Below are 21,491 nucleotides of genomic sequence, written 5' to 3'. Positions count from 1 at the left end.
AATTTTCTGAGACGTCTTATAATTTAGTGTAATACCTCTAATTTTGAGTATATGCCGAAAATCCCTATGTGCATTTATTAGCCTATATGCGTATTTTTTGGAGCCTAAACCTATAAATGTTGTTAACTTCCAGTCTTCTGGAATTTCATGTGTTAAATCACAAAAATAGTTTCCAAGCGGTAACAAAGGCTTCTCGTCTTTTTTCTGTATAAACATGATACTGTCGGTGTCACAGTAAATTGCTGTATTTCTCTACATTCATCAGTAGATCGTATAGTTTAAGTCTAGCCCACGAAGTAATAAACGAGGCTAGTACTACATTGGAAAAACCTAAAGGGACGTTTTCAGTTCCAATGTCTCACTGTAAGTGATAATTAAGTTATCATGATTAATTACGACCACAATTTTAATTTCTTCTGGCGCCGTTGTTAAATATGTGAAAAACGTGACTTTATCACTAACGATTACACTGTGAGACATATTAGTGCGCTGTCCCCATTTGCCATATAATAAGGTGAGGTAGATTTTTCCACATTGCCTCAATCCCGACTTCATCCAAATGTTATCATAATTCTGCTGTATGCCTTCATGGGCATAATATTCGTCGATATATTTTATTTGTCTTCTTCAGTTTTACAATAAGAAGGAAAACGAGAGGCTTCATGCTTCATATGAAGAAAGGAATTCATATAGCAGTGAGCAATACATAAACCTATTAAGTAACCATGAATATTGTTGGACTGATCAAAATAATGTGGTGAAGAAATAATAAAATTGTAGAAACTTCTAAGAAAATGATTCATTATGTGCAGTTTCTTAATTAAATTCAATAAACTACGATCCTGACTTGAATTATAATAGGCTAAATCATAAATATCAGTTATCAGTTAGCAAATACTAAGAAACGGTCTCTACTCTATTGTCAACAATACTAAAATAAGCAACAAACTTTTAAATTAATATTATACAGGGAGAATTTTAAGTAAGGTGACAAACTTGGGTGTTTACAGTACATTCAAAGACAAGTAAAGAAAAGTCGTAAAGAACGTGGGGGAAATTCCGCCGTTCAGGAGTTCCAGCGTATCAAAAGCGTGGGGACATAAACTGCACACTCCATTAGTTCATAATACACCGTAGAGAGTGTGATTACAAACGTCACTTAGGAAGTCATGCCTACTGTATTGAATAATGCATATTGAAAAACGCTGGAATGTGCGTGTAAGGGATTCCACAAAGGAACGAATTGATTATCGGATATGTTGCGAATGAAACAAGTGCGCCACATTCATTGAATAAAGGGAGTGTATAAAGAATAGTTTTACAGCAATATCTTAATGAGTTAAATAATGCTGGACGTTTCACAACTAGAGTATAGAGGGTTGCATAAGAACACCAAGTAAAGAGCGTGTGTCAGTCGTCATTCCGGCCTTGTTCTCGTGAACCTGAGGAAAACCCTGATAAATGTTGGAAAGACCGAACCGAAATTGCGCAATGTAAGTATTGTGTGGTATATATGAGCTGTGATGCGTGTATCTTTTGATATGTGATGGCCGAACATCTGGAAAGATAACATTCCTCAGTCCGAAGAAAGGATGGTGTCAGGTAGCAGCCTAGGCCATGAATAGGTACTATTATCATATTCACTTGATATTATAGTGGACACGTACAGGTAAAAAATGCGAGGGAAACAACGAATAATAATGCTTAGGTGACCTAAGGCGAGATTGAATTTTAATATTAAAAAAATAAAGATAAGAATAAGAAGAGAAATAATGAGTAACGACAAATACAATGTAAATGTGTTCGCAATAGCATAGTGAAATACACGAAAACACAACAGCACGGTGATTCAAAGGTCGCCTGCAATGCTTAGCACACCGTAAATGATACAAATAAAATCTTCAATGAAACCTGTGCCACGAAAGTCAGTCAATTGAAACTGGCTGCGAACTGAACAAGAATTTAGCATGGCATGGCTCTAAGATTTCGTGTCTTAGCATTAGGAAGGTTCTGGGTGTAAACTCTGATAAACGACTATCTTGACATCTGGTTTCGCATTTTGTTCAAATTCGCACCGGAGGAATGCCGACATGGTACTTCATAATACGGCTGTTGAAGCTTCTGTCCTCATATTGTTATCCGCTCCATCCTTGCCACAAGTCATATCATTCAATGGTTGGACGTTAAACTTCAACCAACAACAGAAATTGTTGGAGTTTACCTGTCTGCCAAAGTGAAGTTCTGCATGCACAGAGTAGCTGAGGATCGCCATTCAACCTAGTATTTCAGTCACTGCACATCCAGTTTTGTTACGCTATAGTGCTATACTAGAGTGACTACAGAGTGAACGTGTGTTATGTGGTGTAGTTAAAATGGTTCGCTACTCATGTCGAGAACATGAAGAAGTCGTACTCGCTTAAAGTCAATCAGAATTCAATGGTCAATAAGCAGCACTAATTTATTGCCAATATTTCCACTCACAGTAACAGACTCTTAAATCTTTTGATGCAATTTTCCTGTGTTTGTGTGAAAGACTCTTCTGGTGGAACGGGTGAACGTGGAGGACGTCATAATTATGTTTATACAATTGACCTCGATGAGCTAGCGCTACAAAACATTACGAAGGATCCTATTGTATTGTAGGGACTTGGCACCTAGGGACGTGACGCTCCGCTAAAATATCAGCTAAACGTCTTGCTGAATATTCTTCACGATAATGACTACTATACCTTTCACCTCAACGTGTGCAGGCATTATCACTTGGTGAATTCCCTTCAGACAAAACGTTTTGTAGGTACACTTTTTTGCACAAGGTCACCACCGTTGATGGATTCCTTTTGTCGATTATCATAGTAGATATGGCAACGATCGATAAGACTGGCATCATTAGCTAGTGCACAACCGCCATCTGTGTAATACAGAAAATACCTATAGAATGCTTAAATTGTACCATCAGAACCGTTTCAGCGTCAATATTAAGGCTGGGATTACTGATGATCACCTACTTGGACCAGTATTTCTTCCACAGTGTCTAGGTTGATAGACGTATCTGGACTTTTTAGCAGGAGATTCTTCCTATTGAACTTGAAGTTGTGTCACTAAAACTACGACGGGGCATGTGGGTGATGTCTGACAGAGCTTCAGCTCACTTCCGTCGAACGGTTCACTAATGTCCGAAAACATTTTTCCCGTCAAATGGATTGTATGGGGGTGTCCTGTTGAACAAGCCGCAAGGTCACCTGACCTCAACCCTCTCGATTTTGCTTAGGGTCCAAGATGAACGATTGGAGTAGTTTCCGCGATACATGATGCGGCGAATTGTTGGCTGTATTAACGTATAGATAAGAAACTTCCAACATTTCTTGTGAACCTTCAGCAAGTATAGCTGTGAAATTCAATACGACAACGTCAGAACTCAAGTTTACATACTATTCGTGTACTGGACGAACGCTCTAATTAAAATTGCCGGTTATTGTTGAGTAATTTTAGTGTGTAGTTCTTTGGTTCTTTTCACCTACTGCGGTTTTTCCTTGATGTTCAGTATGTTATACAAAGTGATGTGGCAATAACATCTATCCACGTCGCTTTTATTGATTTTGTTTGTGCCATTTCCTTATTGCTATGCATTGTAGGTTTCATTTTTAAACACTGTACGTAAAGCTTTCGTGTATTAAGCTATGCTGTTAAGAGCACATTTACTATGTATTTTTATTAAGTTGTTCTTCTCCTTCTCCTCCTCCTCTTTTTTCTTCATTATCTTATTATTATTATTATTATTATTATTATTATTATTATTATTATTATTATTATTATTATTATTATTGTCAACTCAACTCATGCCTCCCTCCTTACAATCATTCTTAATTATTACTTTCGTTGTTTCCGTCGCAGGTTATCTGACTGTGTCCGCTGTGCCACAAGATCAATGGTACTTATCCAACGAATATCCTGCTATCTGACACCATCCTTTTCTCAGACAATGTGCTAGCTGAGGGACGTTATTGTCTCAGATTTCGGCCAGCACAGTTTATATCAAACTTTAAGTGCCACACAATACTTCCAATGTACAACTTCGTTTCGAGCATTCTGACATTTGTCATGTTCTTCTGAGTTTCACCAGGTCTAGGCCGGAATGACAACCCGCACTAAATCTTATTCGGTTCTTTGCTTGGTGTAATTATGTGACTCCGGGTACTCTAGTATCCAAACGTCCGCCATCTTGCAATTTCTTCAGTTAGGCTGGGTACTAACGAAATCGTGTTCATTATGCACCCACTTTCATTAAAAAGTGTGGCACACCAGTTTCCTTCCCAGAACATCTGGGAATCCCTGCGCTTCTTTGAAGAATCACTTGCACACGCATTTCAACGATTTTAATCATGAATGTTTCAACAATAGAAAATGAAATGAAATTTTTGAGTTTTACGTTCCACGGTTATGCCTGTTAGGCTAAAGGAGACGGTGATTATGAGAAATGAATGAAATGGTGGAAGGAAGAAAGTGGGAGGAAACGGGAGAACCCCGAGAAAACCCACGCACACGGTGTTTGTCCACCACAAAGTTCACTTGGCGGGAGCAGGGTTTGAACCCGGGACCCCATGCACCAGAGGTAAACGCTCTACCACTGAGCCACCGCGGCCCATTTTCAACAATAGAGTAGGAATGGCTTCCTTAGCGACGTTTTTGACAGCACTCTTAGCGGTGTATTGATTTTGAATTACTGGCCTCTTAACTTCATGTTCCCAACCTCTCGACACGCAGTCGCTCTTCAATGGGACGGTACTTCCCCCACGTTCCGTACATTTTTACTTCTTTTTGAATATGCTATTATTCTGCTAAGTTTGTTTTCTCTCTCTCTCCCTATATATATGTAACACATATTTAATATGATACTATATAGTTGCTAGTGTTAGATAAATAATAACAACACTAATATATAGTAATCACATAGTTAATGAGATTGAGAATTTACGAGCAATTTAAAATTCAAATGAAATGCATATATCAGTATCTATATTAAGACCAACATTTACATAACATAAATTAAAAGTATAATCAAATTTAGATTATTTTGTTCTAATCATTTTGGAAATATGTTTGTTAGAAAGAACATTTTAAATGATGAGGAAATACACTTTTGATGTAACCATAAATACACAACGTATAAAAAATTTGTGTCGATTAAGATAAAGATCTATTAAATATCCAATCATCACAATACTAGTTATTCTAATTAAACATTTTTATAATCATATAGAATAAAGAGTTAATTAATATAAATAATTTCTAAATAATCATACTCTGATTATTTTCAATTTTATTCTAAAAAGAGGAAGGCAATTATGGTCAATTAGACATACACTCTGTTATGGATGAAATGCAAGGATTGTTATTATCTTTATCTTTATATATACATACATATATATATATATATATATATATATATATATATATATATATATATATATATATATATATATATATATATATATATATATATATATATATATATATATATGTACAGAAAAGGAGGATTAATTAAGTTCGATTAAGCGAAAGAAAACTATGGCATGTTTCGTTAAGTTGATAAGTCATATGAATACTGAGATGAGTATCATTAAAATAGAAGTAAACGAAAAATGATTATACATATTTAAAGAATGTATGTGTGATGTATATTGTATTAATTAACAACTTGCGAATAATAACAAATGACTAGAGAAAGCTGAATGTGTTAGAGATGATAGAATTTGGGAAAACATAGATAATCAAGGAAAATATTCAACGATTAAATGCTATTAGAAAGGAATAGGAAATTTGTGGCATACAGATGATTCTCTAATATATAAGAGTATTAAAAGAAATTTCGAAAATCCTTAAACGTCGTTACTTTACTGATTATATTTCTTTTGTTTCTCAATATATATTTGCTGTTCGTGTTAGTGATAGATCTGTTATTGATGCTGACTCCATAAACGAAATAATAAAGTTGAGATAATTATAGTCTGTAAACAAATTAAGGAAAATAAATTTATATAAAAGAGTTTGATGAAATTAAAATACCAATTATTATTGAACTTACTGTGGTATAAAAGGCTTTTAACGTAAAACATTTAATGGAATTCTTCAAAAACAGATGTGGAAGAAACCACGTTATTTAAACAAATTATAAATAGATTTATGTATTACAAAAGTCAGTAATATCTACGTCATTAAAACTTACCGAACAAGTGGTATGAACCTGTAAAAATAAATAAAATTACACAGGACGACCTTTTTACACTTTTGAAAAGTTACAGAAACAAAACCTACTGATTCTGGTAATTTTAAGACCATGAATATGATATCCATTTTACTACATTAGCTTGCATTTTTGTCAAACGTATAGTTACCAGATTTACTATAATAGGGAAAATGTGCTATCGTGAAGTGGACCGGCCAATGAGCTGTTTGCGTGCCGAAAGGAAATCAACTTTATTTCGACAGTTGGTCAAGAACGACATTCAGTTTTAAAAATTCGTAAAATTAATTTATTGAATCAAACAAGTTTAATAAAACTATATATTCTGTTTGTCTAGGCATGTTAGCATTTACATACACAGAGTAATTTATAATGTCTAATGTTTAGAGCTGCAAATAACATCATCTGCTTTATTTTTTTCTTTTATGAAATCTTTTATGAGTCCCAAAGACACAAAAATAACAGTACTTTCTAAATCCAACTTACAGACCAAGTAATATTGCAATAACTTTCAAATCTCCGCATATTTGCCAACCATATCCTTCGTAGTTAATACGATTTAAAATGAGTACAAGATTCTCGTAAGTCTCTTTCATCTAAATAGAGTGTGCCATAGGAATAGACGGCAGATTATTTCCATTCTGAAGTAAAACTGCTTTCAGACTGTACTTAAACGAATCTATGAAAATACGTCAATCAGATAGATCATGTTCAATTTCTAATTCATTCATCAGACCATTGATGTCCTTGCATACGCAAAGGGACCCTTCCATTCTGTAATATTCTGAAAAGGGCTCGTTCCTTTTCCTGTAGTGAGTGTGAGTAGTTCCAGGAGCCAGTAAATTCGACTCTTTGAGTCTAGCACCCAAAAGTTGATATTTCTCTTTCGAAAGTTGTAACTCTCTCACTAGATCATTCAACTCATGTTGTACGATCAAGTGACACTACGTGGAAGAAACTGTCTCTCGGATCTTCATCTGCAGATATTGAGTTGGTGTCCTCATCGCTTCCTGTAGACTCTCTAATATCCATAACTTCCCAATCTTTCGTAGGAGTAGGTACATATAAATTTTCTCTATGGGGCAGTGGTCTGATCACGGATTGCAAGTTTGGGTATTCGATGGCACGTTGTTTCTTCTGATTACTTCTTGCTGTATTCGTCATACAGAAATAGTAATCATCATAATCATTCCGGGGTTCTCTCCATATCAACGGATTAGCAAAGGGCATCCTTCGTTTGGATCCTTTAAGCTTGGCAGTCAGAGTCGCATAACACATCAAACAACACACATGAGGCGCCTAGCGTTTATCTTGATCACAGATCTTGCAGCAAAAATAAAAATAATATGCTTTCCTAACGTCATCATTTATCTATCTAATCTTCGACTTAAACATAAATACGCCACAGATATAACAAAATCTGTCCAGTGAGCTTCTACATCCTCTGCGGGAAGAACTTGACATTTTGCACAAGAAAGCGAAACTTACAGCAACAGCACAACCACTTATAACATAAACGCAATAAAAGGTACTGAAAACACAGGCAAACTGTTCTAAAAATACGGTAAAGTAAAACTGAAGTTACTGACGTAAAAATTCCAAGTCAATTCTCCCGACAAAATGCTTATACACTTGAGAGATTACTTACTGCAATGCAAAAGGCAAGACTGAGCAACGCAATAACGGCGCAGTCGGCGCTTTTTTCGCCCGCGTCATCCTGCCGCTCATTGTTGCCACATAGACCCTACTTTTTAAACCGCTTTCACTGATTTAACCCTTATCCGGGCAAGACATATTTGTAACGTAGACGGGCAACCGAGGCCTGTCAGGCCCAGTACATGTTTTAAGTACAGAGCACTCAAAATTCAATGTCTTGTCGCATACTGTTCTTACTAATCTAGAATATATATATTTTTGTCAAGCAGCATTTTGTGTAACCCTTTTCTAAGCCAAACAGAATAGCAAATCCGGTACAGACATTTTTGTAACGTAAACGGGTAATAGGGGCCTGTCAGGCCCAGTATATATTTTACGTGCAGAACACGTAAAATTCAATGTCAATTGTCGCATACTTTTCCGACTAAAGGTTACAATAGCTACATGTTCAATATATAATTATGTGACGATTTGAACTAGTATTTCACAGGAATTGCACTAAAGACTACGGGGCCTCCTAGGGCCCGGTTGCCAGGTTACGTCAAGAAAAGGTTTTCAACTTTTTCAAAAATAATCCATTAGCTTTACCAACTCGATATATTCATGATTTTAACTTCGACTAAGGATAGAAGAATTCAGAATTTTATGTCATCGAAATATGTATGGTTACTGAGAAATTCGAAGAAAATGAAGTTACTGGGCTTGTGAGACCCCGGTTGCCCGGATAAGGGTTAAAAACAAACAAACAAAGGGGGGAGGAACACAAGTGTTCAGCATTTCAATCATCCCCGTACTCCCGGTATTCATTGTTATATATATATATAAGCCAACAAAAGGAGGTCCTCTCTGTCGCCAACTGAGTGAATTCTAATTTTTTTTTCTTACTGAAATAGCATTGTCAGATCGGTTACTTGGATGACAACTGAAGCCGTCCCTAAAAACGTCAAAATTGGCAATCAATCTCGAATCAATTTGGAATTCAGATCCTGAAATTAGTCAGAATCAGAGGCTTTTCTCTCTGTAACTAAACTGACGTTGGCCAGTGTTATGAACATTATTATTGGAAAAATTCTACATTAGGAATAATAAAAGTGAATCGGCTATTCCTCGGTATAAAATCTGTCACTATGTTACATTAGGAAACATACGGGTCTGTTCGAGAGAGGACTGGTCAAGGGAAGAATATGTTATTGATGTGGTTGCTCATTATTAAGCCTTGGAATCCCAAGGGAAAGCATGGGAGCCCTACAAATTATTTATCATACATTATGTAACATTTCTAATTGCATAAAAAATCCGAAAAAAATAATATTGTTTAGCTTGACACCATTCAACATGAAGCATACTTACTTAGTTTTTAGTGGTTTATTTTTCTCTATTAATAAATAAAGAAAGTGTTTTGGGACTCAGAGCCCCCCTTGGAAGTACTAAAGGGCTATTCACCGCATACGCTAACTGTTATATTCCAGTGTTTTGGCTATTTGCTTCATTTTCCTATGAAACAAATTCGGTGTTACAACATACAGGGTCACTCTGAGCTATTACTCTGGTGCAGTGTTGCCAACTGCACATTATAGAATTTAGTATATAGATTTTTCTGATTTTTTTGGCACGTAAGTATTTTGTTTTCTATTAGTTTACTCCTTCAAACCTGCTACCACCTAAATATATTACTGCATATTATAATCACCCCCATATATATATATATATATATATATATATATATATATATATATATATATATATATATATATATATATATATATATATATGTGTGTGTGTGTGTGTGTGTGTGTGTGTGTGTGTAAAGAAAGGGAGAGCGAATCAAGTTTCAATAATGATTGGAAAGAATTATACTGCATGCATATCTGGTGTTATCCAGTACTTTTAATCTTAGAATCTACAAGTAGCAGTCTGCAACACTGACTGAAGGCTCATGTCTCATAGGAAATTATCAGTTCGTTATTCTGTGACTCTGACTCCATGTAGCAATATGTAGCAGCATTGGAAAAATTCTAAATCATGCTCTTCCCCAAAGTTAAATTGAGAAAGAACTTAAAGAACTTTAAAGTGAATCTGACATAGAAGGTAGTGATCTCAAATATAGCAAAGTGGAAATAACCATGTCAGATTTTGACGCAAAAGACATTCATTTGAATATTTTATTTGATAATGCAAATGGAACAAATAGAAGCTGTGGTATGTTTGCTGCTGTGGATTCCTTTTAGTATTCTTGATGTTATAGTTGTCTTGGTTTACAAAACTGTCAGAGAAGTCGTAGCTTGTTTGCTTACGTTTTACATGTTCATTCCCTAGGTACAAAAATCTGACGTTGTGCTACTAGAAAAATTGTACCTTATGTTGTTTTGGCGACACTGCTTCTCTGGTGGCATCCCCTATAGTGTCTAATGAACGTCCATGACACTGTCTGTCTTTCCGCGGAAACACAAGTTGAAAGAATTTCGACATTCCAAGGAAATCTGGGATGGAATTATAAAAGAATGATACTTATTTCATTTAAATACTGAAGCATACCCCACTCTTTTCCATTCTACTCCACTTTACTGCATCACCACCAAAATGCTTTTAGAAGCAGCCTTTTTACATATACTACACTGTACTAAGTTGCTATTGATCTAAGTTTGATAGTTTTTCTACACAAACAAATAAAATAAATAGGTCATAGTTACTGACATAAATGAAAAATTGTAACATAAAATATTACATACATATGGTTGGCAACACTGCACTCAGAAACCTAGTACTAATTGTGAATAAAAATATATGATATCTTAGACGTCCCAAAACAAGATAACTTATTTTGAGTGAGAAATAATGACCTTTATGGTGTGGACATCAAAGAAGCCGCGTTGGTGTTCGATATAATCCAAAATACTTCGTTGTTCCTAGGATTAAGGTAGATTGCGATAATATCTCAAGTCAAAAAACCACTAAGGCGCCAAACGTTTCTTATTAAATGTTATAATTACCATGTGAAATTTGGACAGTATCTTTGTGCCCTTATGCTATAAAATAGACTTCCTCACTACTTTGAGATAATATTTTCTTCTTTGTAAAGCTACGGTTATCGCATATATCTTCATTGAAACCTACAGAAATATCGCAAAGAGAAAAATTCAATTTCTAACTCGTTGATCATTTTGTATCTTAAAGATAATAACATGCGTTTGTTTCATGTTATTTTTATGGAACCAGCAACAGCGTAGGAACTACTTGACATCTTTATGAAAGAACATTGTTTTCAAAGGTGACATGACATTACGTTAATGGATCTTGTTCTCAATAAATCCCTCTTTTGTATCAGGGTCGGAAACGGAATCGGAAGCTTCATTTGACAATTTCAGGTTCCTTTTCAAGTTTTGCGTATGGCAATGAAATCGTGGTACTTCCCGCGTTGTCCGATCTACTTGCAATAATTCTGGTAGTGATAGAGAGAAAGTGGCAGGAGACTCTGTTGCGTTGCAGTCTTGACACCAAACGAAATTCGTGTAATCTCCAAAATCGAATTTCAAACTTGTGATTTTCTATTCCTTGTTCTAACATTCAACGGTTGCGGCCTCACATATTCTGACTTTTAATTATCTTAATGGGAAGTTATCGAATATGTTTTCTGCTGTGGTGCATCATAGTCAGTAACATATTCTCCGGGCTGCCAAAATACATATTTCTCTGTTTAGTAGGGAAATCAGCAATCTTGGGAAATGGTGGCAGAAAGTATGCAAGATCAATAGTTTTCAATTTTGTACTAACGCATCTTTTGGGCTGGGCTATTTGCCTAGCATCTTACATATTTATAAAGGTTTTCTTTTGAGTAAACTCATGGAAAAATCCTGAGTAACAACTGTTTTAAAACTCTTGTACGGATATTTATGTTCTTTGCTTAGATCTAGAACTATTTCTGACGCAGATTTGGCGCCTTGCTTGAACAAAAAACAATTACGTCAGTGGCAAGTTGTTGCAGATTTCAAATTGCTTTGCGATTATTTCCGAGTTGTGGCACCATCTAAATAAATATTGGAACAATCTGTGAATGGGGAGTACATTGGCAGAAGCAGACATTCTTGCCCGTGCAAATGTCTGTCCAGTTCTTCCTTCAATAATCATATAACGTTGCTATTCGTGATCATATTAGTCACATTAACATCACGTCCAATGACAGCCAACATCAATACATTGATATTAGAAGATAACTCAAACGTAGTTTCTTGAAATATAGTGAATGGTATATTTGAGGTGTGACATTACGTAGTATTCGTTTATCGATTATCAGACAAGGTTTGTATGCTCTTCAGTCCGTTTCAAGCAATAATATTTACTACCTTTCTTGACTGAAACACGAATGCTCCTTTTTTTAATTTATGATCTTAATTGTATAAAATTCAAACCTTTGGAAAAGTTAAATTTTTGAAAACTCTCTTATTATTTTCCTTTCTTCGATTACATGATACGTATCTGCGAACAAGATTAATCTCACATCTTTGAATAAGTTGAGGAGAGACAAGCGCTGCTCGATCAGAGACTCCGTACGTATCGCAGTGCTGGAGATCATCTTGCTATAGATTCTTACTTGCTTCAGCTTGGTAGGAATCACAGTTTGAAATGATAATGAAGTGCAAGATTGGTTTAAGTTTTGAGGCTTCAATAGATTCCCAATGTTATCCAGTAGTTGATGACGATGAACTGTGACCGTAATGATGTTTAAATTTGTAGCAAATAGACCGATGTGTCTCAGATTAGTAATGATGTCCACTTTCATCCTCTCTTACTCTTCCCAGTGCCCTTAGTACTAATGTTCGTGTCATTTTGATACTCAACGAGACAATATTAATTCTTATTTAAGTTCCGTGGTACATGAACGGGAAAAATAATTATTTGGTCCAGTGTTATCACACTATTAACTTGAATTTACTTATGGTGATGTCGAACAAATTTGATCAAGCACCTGTTCGGAATTCAGTTGTTTACTTCTAATATATTTTTCTATCTCTTCTCTTCTTTAGTCTCACGAATTTCATGTGTTCCTCGTGATAACGTTTTAAACGTTCTAAAATCACGTGGTGAGATATGACGGGGATGAGAACAATCTTCCAATGGTCTTGAATTTCTCCTCCATTTCTTTTATGATTTCAATACATCATTTTATTTCTGCGAAATTCATTGCTATCATCCAATCACATTAGCATAAGTTAGCAAGATATTCTACTTAAAACTGTACGCAGACCCGAATATTTGTCATGAAACGATATTGTAACCGCTTTTGCATACTTGCCTTTTGCTGTCCCACCAACGAGTAATTTCAAGAGATCTGAACTTAGAGGGTTAAGACATTAAAGAACTTTTCCAAAAAGGGATTACAGAACTTTCCTGAATCGCTCTCAGGTCCCAACAATGAGATGGGTATCAAGCACCGAGAGGTTCGGATGTCTCGTCTCGAAATCCTCACGGACATCCAGATGATTGCTCAGACCCAGACACACAAAAATATAATTCACACATGCAACGTAAACTCATTAAATAAAATAATACTATGCTTATTTATTAAGTGCACTCTGTGTAAAAACATAAATAGAAGAAAAACAATCAGAACACTAAACACTGATATGGATATAAAGATTTAAGTATTTTCACAGATATCAAAATACACTTCAAAATTTACGATGCTGTAGTCATTTAAAATTGTATCACGTACACAGACACACACACACACACACACACACGCACACATACATACATATATGATATTTGGGAGTTCGCCACAAATACTTTTCTCACACCGTTAATTAATGTTCTCTGCGATTTGCACTGTGGATTAACACCGGAAGTTCCTTTCGGCTACGCTGAGAATGCACCAAAAACTTAAATTGAGGTATCGATGAAATGAACATGTTTTGGCATGCTATAAAAGTAAAAAAAATATCGTAAACTGGTTCACACTAGGTCAGCGAAACCGGGACTTCGCTAAACGGGGGAAAACAGCTGTACAAGTCATTGGGCTGCTACTAGACGTTCGCAGCTTTACTTAATTCTGTAGAGAATTAAACGAACATGTTGTCTGAATACACAGACGGAGAAAACTCTTAGAGTTGATATGCTCCAGATATGAGTTGGCTTTACCAATTGACCAATGTTGGCATTTCATTTTAAAATATAATCAGATTAAATCACCTGTATAGATATGCGAATTAAATGTTGAAAGAATCTGCCTTAATTCACAGTTCATTTACAACAATATAGAAGAAACGACGATAACTTGGTCGTGAGAACTCTAGATAAAGTGTGGCTGAACAATATTGCCAGGCTACAGACTGATTAGGTCGAAGTTGTCCATGCTAGTATGTCCATACGTAATTGCCGAAAACACTTCATTTTCTTAAAAAGATAACTATATAATGTATTATTTATATATTAATGAGTAAGGAAGAAACACTAAAGTATCGAAGTAGTAGAAATACTTGTTTCATATACATAGTTCAGAAAATGAGTGTGGTCTTTGTTACTCACTCTAATCCTCCCACCGCAAAAAAAAAAAAAAAAAAAAGTTTCATATGTATGTATTGGTGAACGATGAAAGACACCTTTGTTGTAATTCGTGGGAAAGAAATCGGTTACTAGCAACTTCTTTCGAAGAAAGGAATTATTTGCGTCGCAAAATAAAGTATAAATCGAAGAAAGGTTTCTGTCTTTCCAAAATATACAGAGAGTCCACAAAAAATATTTATATAACCTAGTAACGGTTATAAAATGAAATGAAATTCTTATGTTTAAGCTAAAGGAGACAGTGATGAGGAGAAAAAATGAAACGGAGGAAACGGGGCAACCCCAAGAAAAGCCATGCACACGGTGTTCATTTACCGCAAAGCTCACATTTCTCGAGGTTGGATCGAACGGTAAACCACTTGAACCAGATTTGAGTGCTCTACCGCTGAGCCACAGTGGCTCCCAATATTTGATATTGTACTAATTCTCTTGATACAAGTTTGAACCTTGAATTTGAATTCGAACTGGTTATTATTTTCTACGATTTCATGAAACAAGTTTGTAGAAGTTCAGTTTAAATTTTCCGCGCTTAAAAATAGAACTTCGTACAGTTCGCTATTAAAATTGAAGAACACAATATTTTTGCAGATACGGTTGTTCATTCTTAAACAGAAAAAAACCTAATCGATTGCAGTGATGTGAATACACTCTTCCAAATTTCAGTTGAAATATAGAAAATATTATGCAGATTCTACATTCCAAAAGCAAATTATTGTAAAATGAATGGAATATAGTAAGAAAACCTGAAACATTAATGTTAATGTCAATGGTAAAATCAATGAAATACAAATAATTCACAAAAAGAAGAGAGAGATGGCTGACATGCAGTTTAAATATCGAAGAGTAGTAGATTCTGCATTCAAAAAAGAAATTTTTCTACAGTGGATGGAACATGGTAAAACATCACGGCACATGAGCATTAAGGTCAATGGAAAATGAATGAAAAAGTTAAGTTGTTCATATATCTCAAAATTTGTAATAAGGAGAAGTCTAATTGGAAACTTCTTGCAAAAACATAATAAGAAGACTAGAGATCCTGTATAGTACGTGAGGTAAATATTGACAAAACATAGCTAAAAGTCAAGTTGTTTGAGTAACATCAACAATAATGATAAAGTATATGCATCGTTTTCGAATTACCAATGGTGCCTCGTGTGGAGGTTACATGCTTAAAACTTATGATATCCAGGTTTGGAATGTCCAGACTCGATTTAGCGCGCAATGCAATTTTTACTGTGACGACGTTACATAGTTTTGTCCTTCGGCAAACTCAATAGGCATTTACTGTTAAAAGATTAAAACACTACTATTGGTTCCGACAAAAAAGAGATAATTCGATGGATGTTGAATGTTTGTGTATCTTCTTCCATGAGGAAATGCAATTTTACATTTGGAAACGGACAAAATAAAATAAATTTTATTTACTATTTGGACAAGAATAAGAAAGAAAAATTATTTGTGGTTTTCATATAATATTTTTCTTTCCCTTCTAATGTTATTATAAAGAACAGTGTCATAAATTGCATCAAAGCCATTATTACACTCACAGCAGCAACAAATGCAAATTAATATAATACTATGTGGTAATGTTCGTTAAAACCTTAAACATGTGTAGAACAAAATATCACAAAAAATGAAATGAAATCTTTGAGTTTTACCTCCCACGTATATGCTGGTTAGGCTAGAGGAGACGGTGATGATGAGTAATAAATAAAATGGTGGAATGAAGAAAGTGTGAGGAAACGGGAGAACCCCGAGGAAACCCACGCACACGGTGTTTGTCCACCACAAAGTTCACTTGGCGAGGCCTGAGAACAAACCCGGACCTCAAGCACCAGAAGTGAACGCTCCACTACTGAGCCAACGCGGCCCAACAGTGAAAACAAAAAAAAAACTTTTTTGCGGTGGAAGATGTTGGCCGATTTTAACAGAGTAGTGTACAGTAGTTGTAAAGCTTATTGGAAAACTTTTGCTACATTATGCATTTTGTGATAAAAAGGACAGATTCTCGATTTGCCTTACTAAATGTAAAGATAAACATATTGTATAAAGTTAATTAGAAAATAATATGGTAAGGCGTATTTTAAATCGTAAGGATTCCCTGATCGTTGGATCGTAATGTAGTATTTCATTTGATGCTTTTATATCTTACGTAGAAATGAAAACATTACATAAAAATATAATTTTCTCCAAATAGATCGACTTGGAGTAGTGTTACAAGTAAACATGAAGACATGAAATAAAAGTAATGAAATATTAAGAAATTTTGATAATAAATTTGTACTGTTTCAAAATTGTAAGTTTTATATAATAAACACATACTGTTTTGAAAAAAATAACAAACATGTATTTAAATAAAGTAAAAACAAACAAAAATCAGAGATAACGAAGCAAGATTATGAAGAGTCTGTTTTACAAAATGGAATTTTGAATTAAATACAAAATAGTATTGGAAGTTTTAACCGTAATGTAATCTTAGTGGAAAAAAAATTGCGTTAAGCATGTATTATGATACACAACATAACATTAAGATACAAAGTAGATTTTTTAAAAAGAATTAATAAAAAATAAAAGAATTACATCATAGTTACAGCAGAAATGAAAGGAGAAACCAAAACAAGAAACAGACAAAGATTTATTGATTATCGATAAAAGTAAATTTATCAGCTACATGTAAAATTCTATTCCAGATAACAAAGATAATTAAATATAAATTTATTCAATTATGAAATATGTATATATTCATAATTTTATTTAATGAAATATTACAAAATGCAGAGATTTATTTTTTGTAAAATGTGTTTCTGTACCGTTTTATGTATACATTCATTTCAAAGTCGTATATATATATATATATATATATATATATATATATATGTATAGAGAGAGAGAGAGTGAGAGAGGGTCGTAACTGCTGTAAAAATTATTAACGCACCTTTTCATATTAATAGAAACTTTCAATAATCATCACAATCGACGTTGATACATGAAGCAGTTCAGGTACAAATCAAGCACATCATTGAATTTTAAGCCACAGCAATCCACTCAATACAATAAGACGTATAAAAATTAGATATATTAATACGTTCCCTTAACGATTTACTAAGCACATAGGTAAATTATATGTTACTAATTAACTTATAAGGATAAGTTACATTGCATTTGTTAAATTTGACGAGATAGTTTTGACATGAAATCATTTTTACTTCTAGCTAAACGTACAAAACAATATTCCAGTGGGAAGTATCTGCCGACCAATTAAAATCAGTTTCCTTCAAAAATCCACACCACAAGGTCATTTTGTAACCATGTGAAACAAAATTAATTGAATTTATAAATGTTGTGATTACAATTTGTAAAATCGATTGTTAGTATATTTAAATATATCCTGTCTAAACAGAAACATCTAGCACAGTTTGTGAACTGAATAATTTTCTGAATTTGTTCAATATATAAGCAAATTTTATGCTACGTTTGACAGAAACACAAAAACAACTTCAAAATAGTGATTAAGTATGGAATCAACAGCACCAATTAATTAAGATCAACATTAACAAAGATATATATATTTAGAGAATGTTTCAGTATCCAATCTAAAACGTATGTTTCATATCAAGTAAATGGTATATCTCTAAGAGAATACTAGTTCTAACACATTCAGTTCGAGCTTGGAAAACGAGTATAAAACAAACTCTTTTACATACACTAATTGTCTGTAACAGTTTTATAAAGAATCAACTGAAATTATGTAATAACGGAAGTATGTGTTCAAGATCCGTGGGTGTTTAACATTTATTCTGAACACAAAGTTAGTATTTTAGAGGCACATTAGCATTAAATAACTTCATTGACATTAAATATATTATTAATGTTTTGATCTTAACGCTAAATTGTATCGTAACCTTACCATGTTTAATATGAGAAACAGTTGGGGCCAAGTGATACGCAGTCAATAAAATGATAGTGATTTTGAACATCCCTATATGTTGTGTCACCTAGAAATAAAATATGATATTTTAATTATAGTACATAAATATCAATGAAAGTTTAGAATGCTTGTTAAGAACTAGTTTTGGTATTCTAAATAGAGTAGTTAAAAGTTAAAAATACTAATGCCAATTACAACTAAGAAATGACGAAACCAATTAAAACTCTTCATAGCATCGATTTTCTCAAAATATGACCTTATAAGGTATTTAGAAATTAATGTTTTAGGAAAGTGCATCAATGGTACTTCCTGTAACTTATTATTATCTGAATGCATTATTTTTATCTATATATATTTTAAACACGTAATAGATTGTGTGATTTCATCTCTTAAGTTTACTCTTAAGTTTATTATTAGCCACTTCATATTGATACTATTCCATTTGATATATTTAATATTTATTTTTTCTGGATTATTACATTAATGCTTTTTAAGTTATGGATATGATTTTAGATTTAGAATAATTAATGTTTTTATTCGTTCGTCATTGCCTTATTAATTAGTAATTGCATAATGGTGTTCGAATGAATTAATAGTCAAATGAAAGGCCTCCGCGTACCCACTACTTTATTTCCTAAGTATATTAAAAATAGCATTTTTACATCAATATGGCCCATTGTTCAGGTAGACGTAATTGACTAACACTAAAATAAACAACTAGTAGGTGAGTTTTTAGATTTTTAAAAGAAAGTTTACCTTGTGACTTTGAGGATGCGTCATGTTATATCTGAAGTTATTAGTGGTAATACTACATAGCTTTCTCTCTTTTCTTTACACCATAACCTGTAAGAAGGATTTGCTGAAATGTTTATATAGCTTAATATCCCAAAAGCACTTTTAAGTTTCTTTGCATTATTCTGATGTTTTTGTACTTATTATGTAATGCATTTGGCAGTGTGAGTTCCATTTACTAAATTTTGTTGACTTATTGCACTCATATTGATATAATTATTTCTTAATTACTTCTGTCAAGTATATTATTTAAGAGTTGTAATGATGTTTAGTGTTTCTGTTGCTCTACAGGACTAACAAGATGCAATCCACATGTCATCAACACTTCCGTAAATGAGTTGGTAATCTTAAAGTTACTAGTATTCCTCGTATCTATATCGGCGTGTTTAAACAGTAATATGTCTTACATCTTTAATACATATCAATTCTAACCTTACTTATCCTTAATCTATCCTTATCTAACATTTTAAGAAACAGAACAATAACTTAAACAATCAATTTGCAAACTTATAACGAAGCAATATTACGATTATAATTGTAATATTACAATAACTGAGCTGAAACTCTTAATTTCACAGTTAAGTGATGAGCATATAATTGCCAAATTCTTATTAACTTTACACTGGCATTTAATTCGACTATTATTTTTATCATTTATTTTACCCAACATCTGATAGTTTGTCGTTATATTTTTCAGCAATACTTGTTCTTAATTTGTGGCTACATACATTTAAGTTTCATTCACATGGTTGTTAAATATTCACATTGAGTACATCTATTCTTAAATTAACTTGAAATATATACATCAGTATGTTTAAATGAACACTGTGTGCGTGGCTCTTTTCGGGCTTCTTCCGTTTCCTTTTTCTTCCTTCATTCTACCGTTTCATTAATTTCTCATTATCAACATCTCCTTTATCCTACAATTCAAACCGTGGGAGTAATTTGAAATATTTCATTTTTCGGTTTGTTTCAATTCTATTTTTACTTGCTTTACTTGATTTTTTGAATATCTTGCAAAATGTTAATAATTTTTTCATTCGCGTAATATGTATATCTTGAACATTATGATGTTCATCTCAATGATTAATACTATAGCAAGACTTATTTGGAAGTGAATGTAATATTTTCTTAGCTGAATAAATTAGATTCGTAGGTATCTAGTTTGCATAGAAAACATTCAACATAAGCATACTCCGCGATCGGAACCAATAAAGACAAATTATAATTTTGTATGTGTAATTAACAAATTGTTTAATTAGTTCCGTAATTATGGCTTTATGCACATCACATCTAAGTTAATAGTCGTGTCTTTTTCTAGATTTTTAAAATGTTTTCATGGGAACCTAACAAATTATGTTCATCACATTTATATAGTTATTTAATTGTGCTTGATCTTAATCTAATTAATGCTATTTTCTGAATAATATCTACATGAGATTTAAAGGGGATAAAATTTTTATATTTTTTCTGACTTGTAATAGCATAACTTTTATAGTGCTTCTTTTATTTATAACTTTCATGTCGATATTAGTCAAGCCAAAGTGAAATACTGTATTTTATGTGATTTAATACTGTTTTAATACTACACGTCATTATTTGGTTTCAAAGTAGTTTCTATTTAATCTCTTCTCTTAAAGTAAGCGACCACCATCCAGCACATGAAAACCATCAAGCGTAATATAGGTTCTGATTATTTTAAGCACCAAATGTACTAAAAAGGTACTGGACATTATTTTATTTATTTTTTGTATTAAATATTCATTTGTATTACAAATGACCAAAAATGTTGATACTGGCTTGAGATCTTTAAAAGCGTACATTTCAATGAGAGAATAACATCAAATTTGCAATATTGTGGATGCAGTCAGTCAAGAAATAGTTTAACATTATTTACTTCTAGACTAGGGTCTGTGTTGATTCATTTCTTTAGGAGAACTTCAATAAACTGTGTTTTGGAAGTTTCGTGTTTCAATATAACTTTAACACATTCTCTAGAAATGAGAGCATGATTCAGGTCTAGGTGCTAATTGTATATTTCAATTTTGAACATTCCGAATTCTAGGGTGGACGTTATTCGCAACAACACATTATATTCACCTAGTTCTCAACGTGTGATAATCGGGGCAAATATACCAATTTACAGAATCATTTATTCATTTAATTTGTAAATTCTATCAGGAGTGCAATGAAGAACAAAGTAGCAAGAAGTGTAACCAAAGTGGAATACTGCAGTGACCGCTTGGTGTTTGTTAAACTCCATCAAAACCAGTGGATATTTTGATAAATACAAGTGTATATGCTAACAACCGGCCA

The 21,491-nt window shown here is 33.4% G+C and overlaps 1 protein-coding gene across 1 annotated transcript in view; it reads right to left on the bottom strand.

Annotated features, from left to right (window-relative positions):
- LOC145682902 (uncharacterized) overlaps positions 1-21,491 on the bottom strand; it is a 1,185,542-nt gene that overhangs the window by 1,157,836 nt on the left and 6,215 nt on the right. Inside the window, exons 2-4 of the mRNA XM_081754263.1 lie at positions 19,140-19,226; positions 18,363-18,450; positions 6,224-6,241 (exon numbers count right to left, since the gene is read on the bottom strand). Coding sequence (XP_081610389.1) covers positions 6,224-6,241; positions 18,363-18,450; positions 19,140-19,163 — 130 coding nt within the window. The 5' untranslated portion in view covers positions 19,164-19,226. The remainder of the gene's footprint in view (positions 1-6,223; positions 6,242-18,362; positions 18,451-19,139; positions 19,227-21,491) is intronic.

Source organism: Thermobia domestica, chromosome 4 (genome assembly GCF_964235325.1).
Source record: "Thermobia domestica chromosome 4, izTheDome1.hap1.1, whole genome shotgun sequence".
Taxonomy (NCBI): Eukaryota; Metazoa; Arthropoda; class Insecta; order Zygentoma; family Lepismatidae; genus Thermobia; species Thermobia domestica.
Note: the sequence above shows the minus strand (reverse complement) of the source record. Positions and strands in the feature narration are given on the sequence as shown.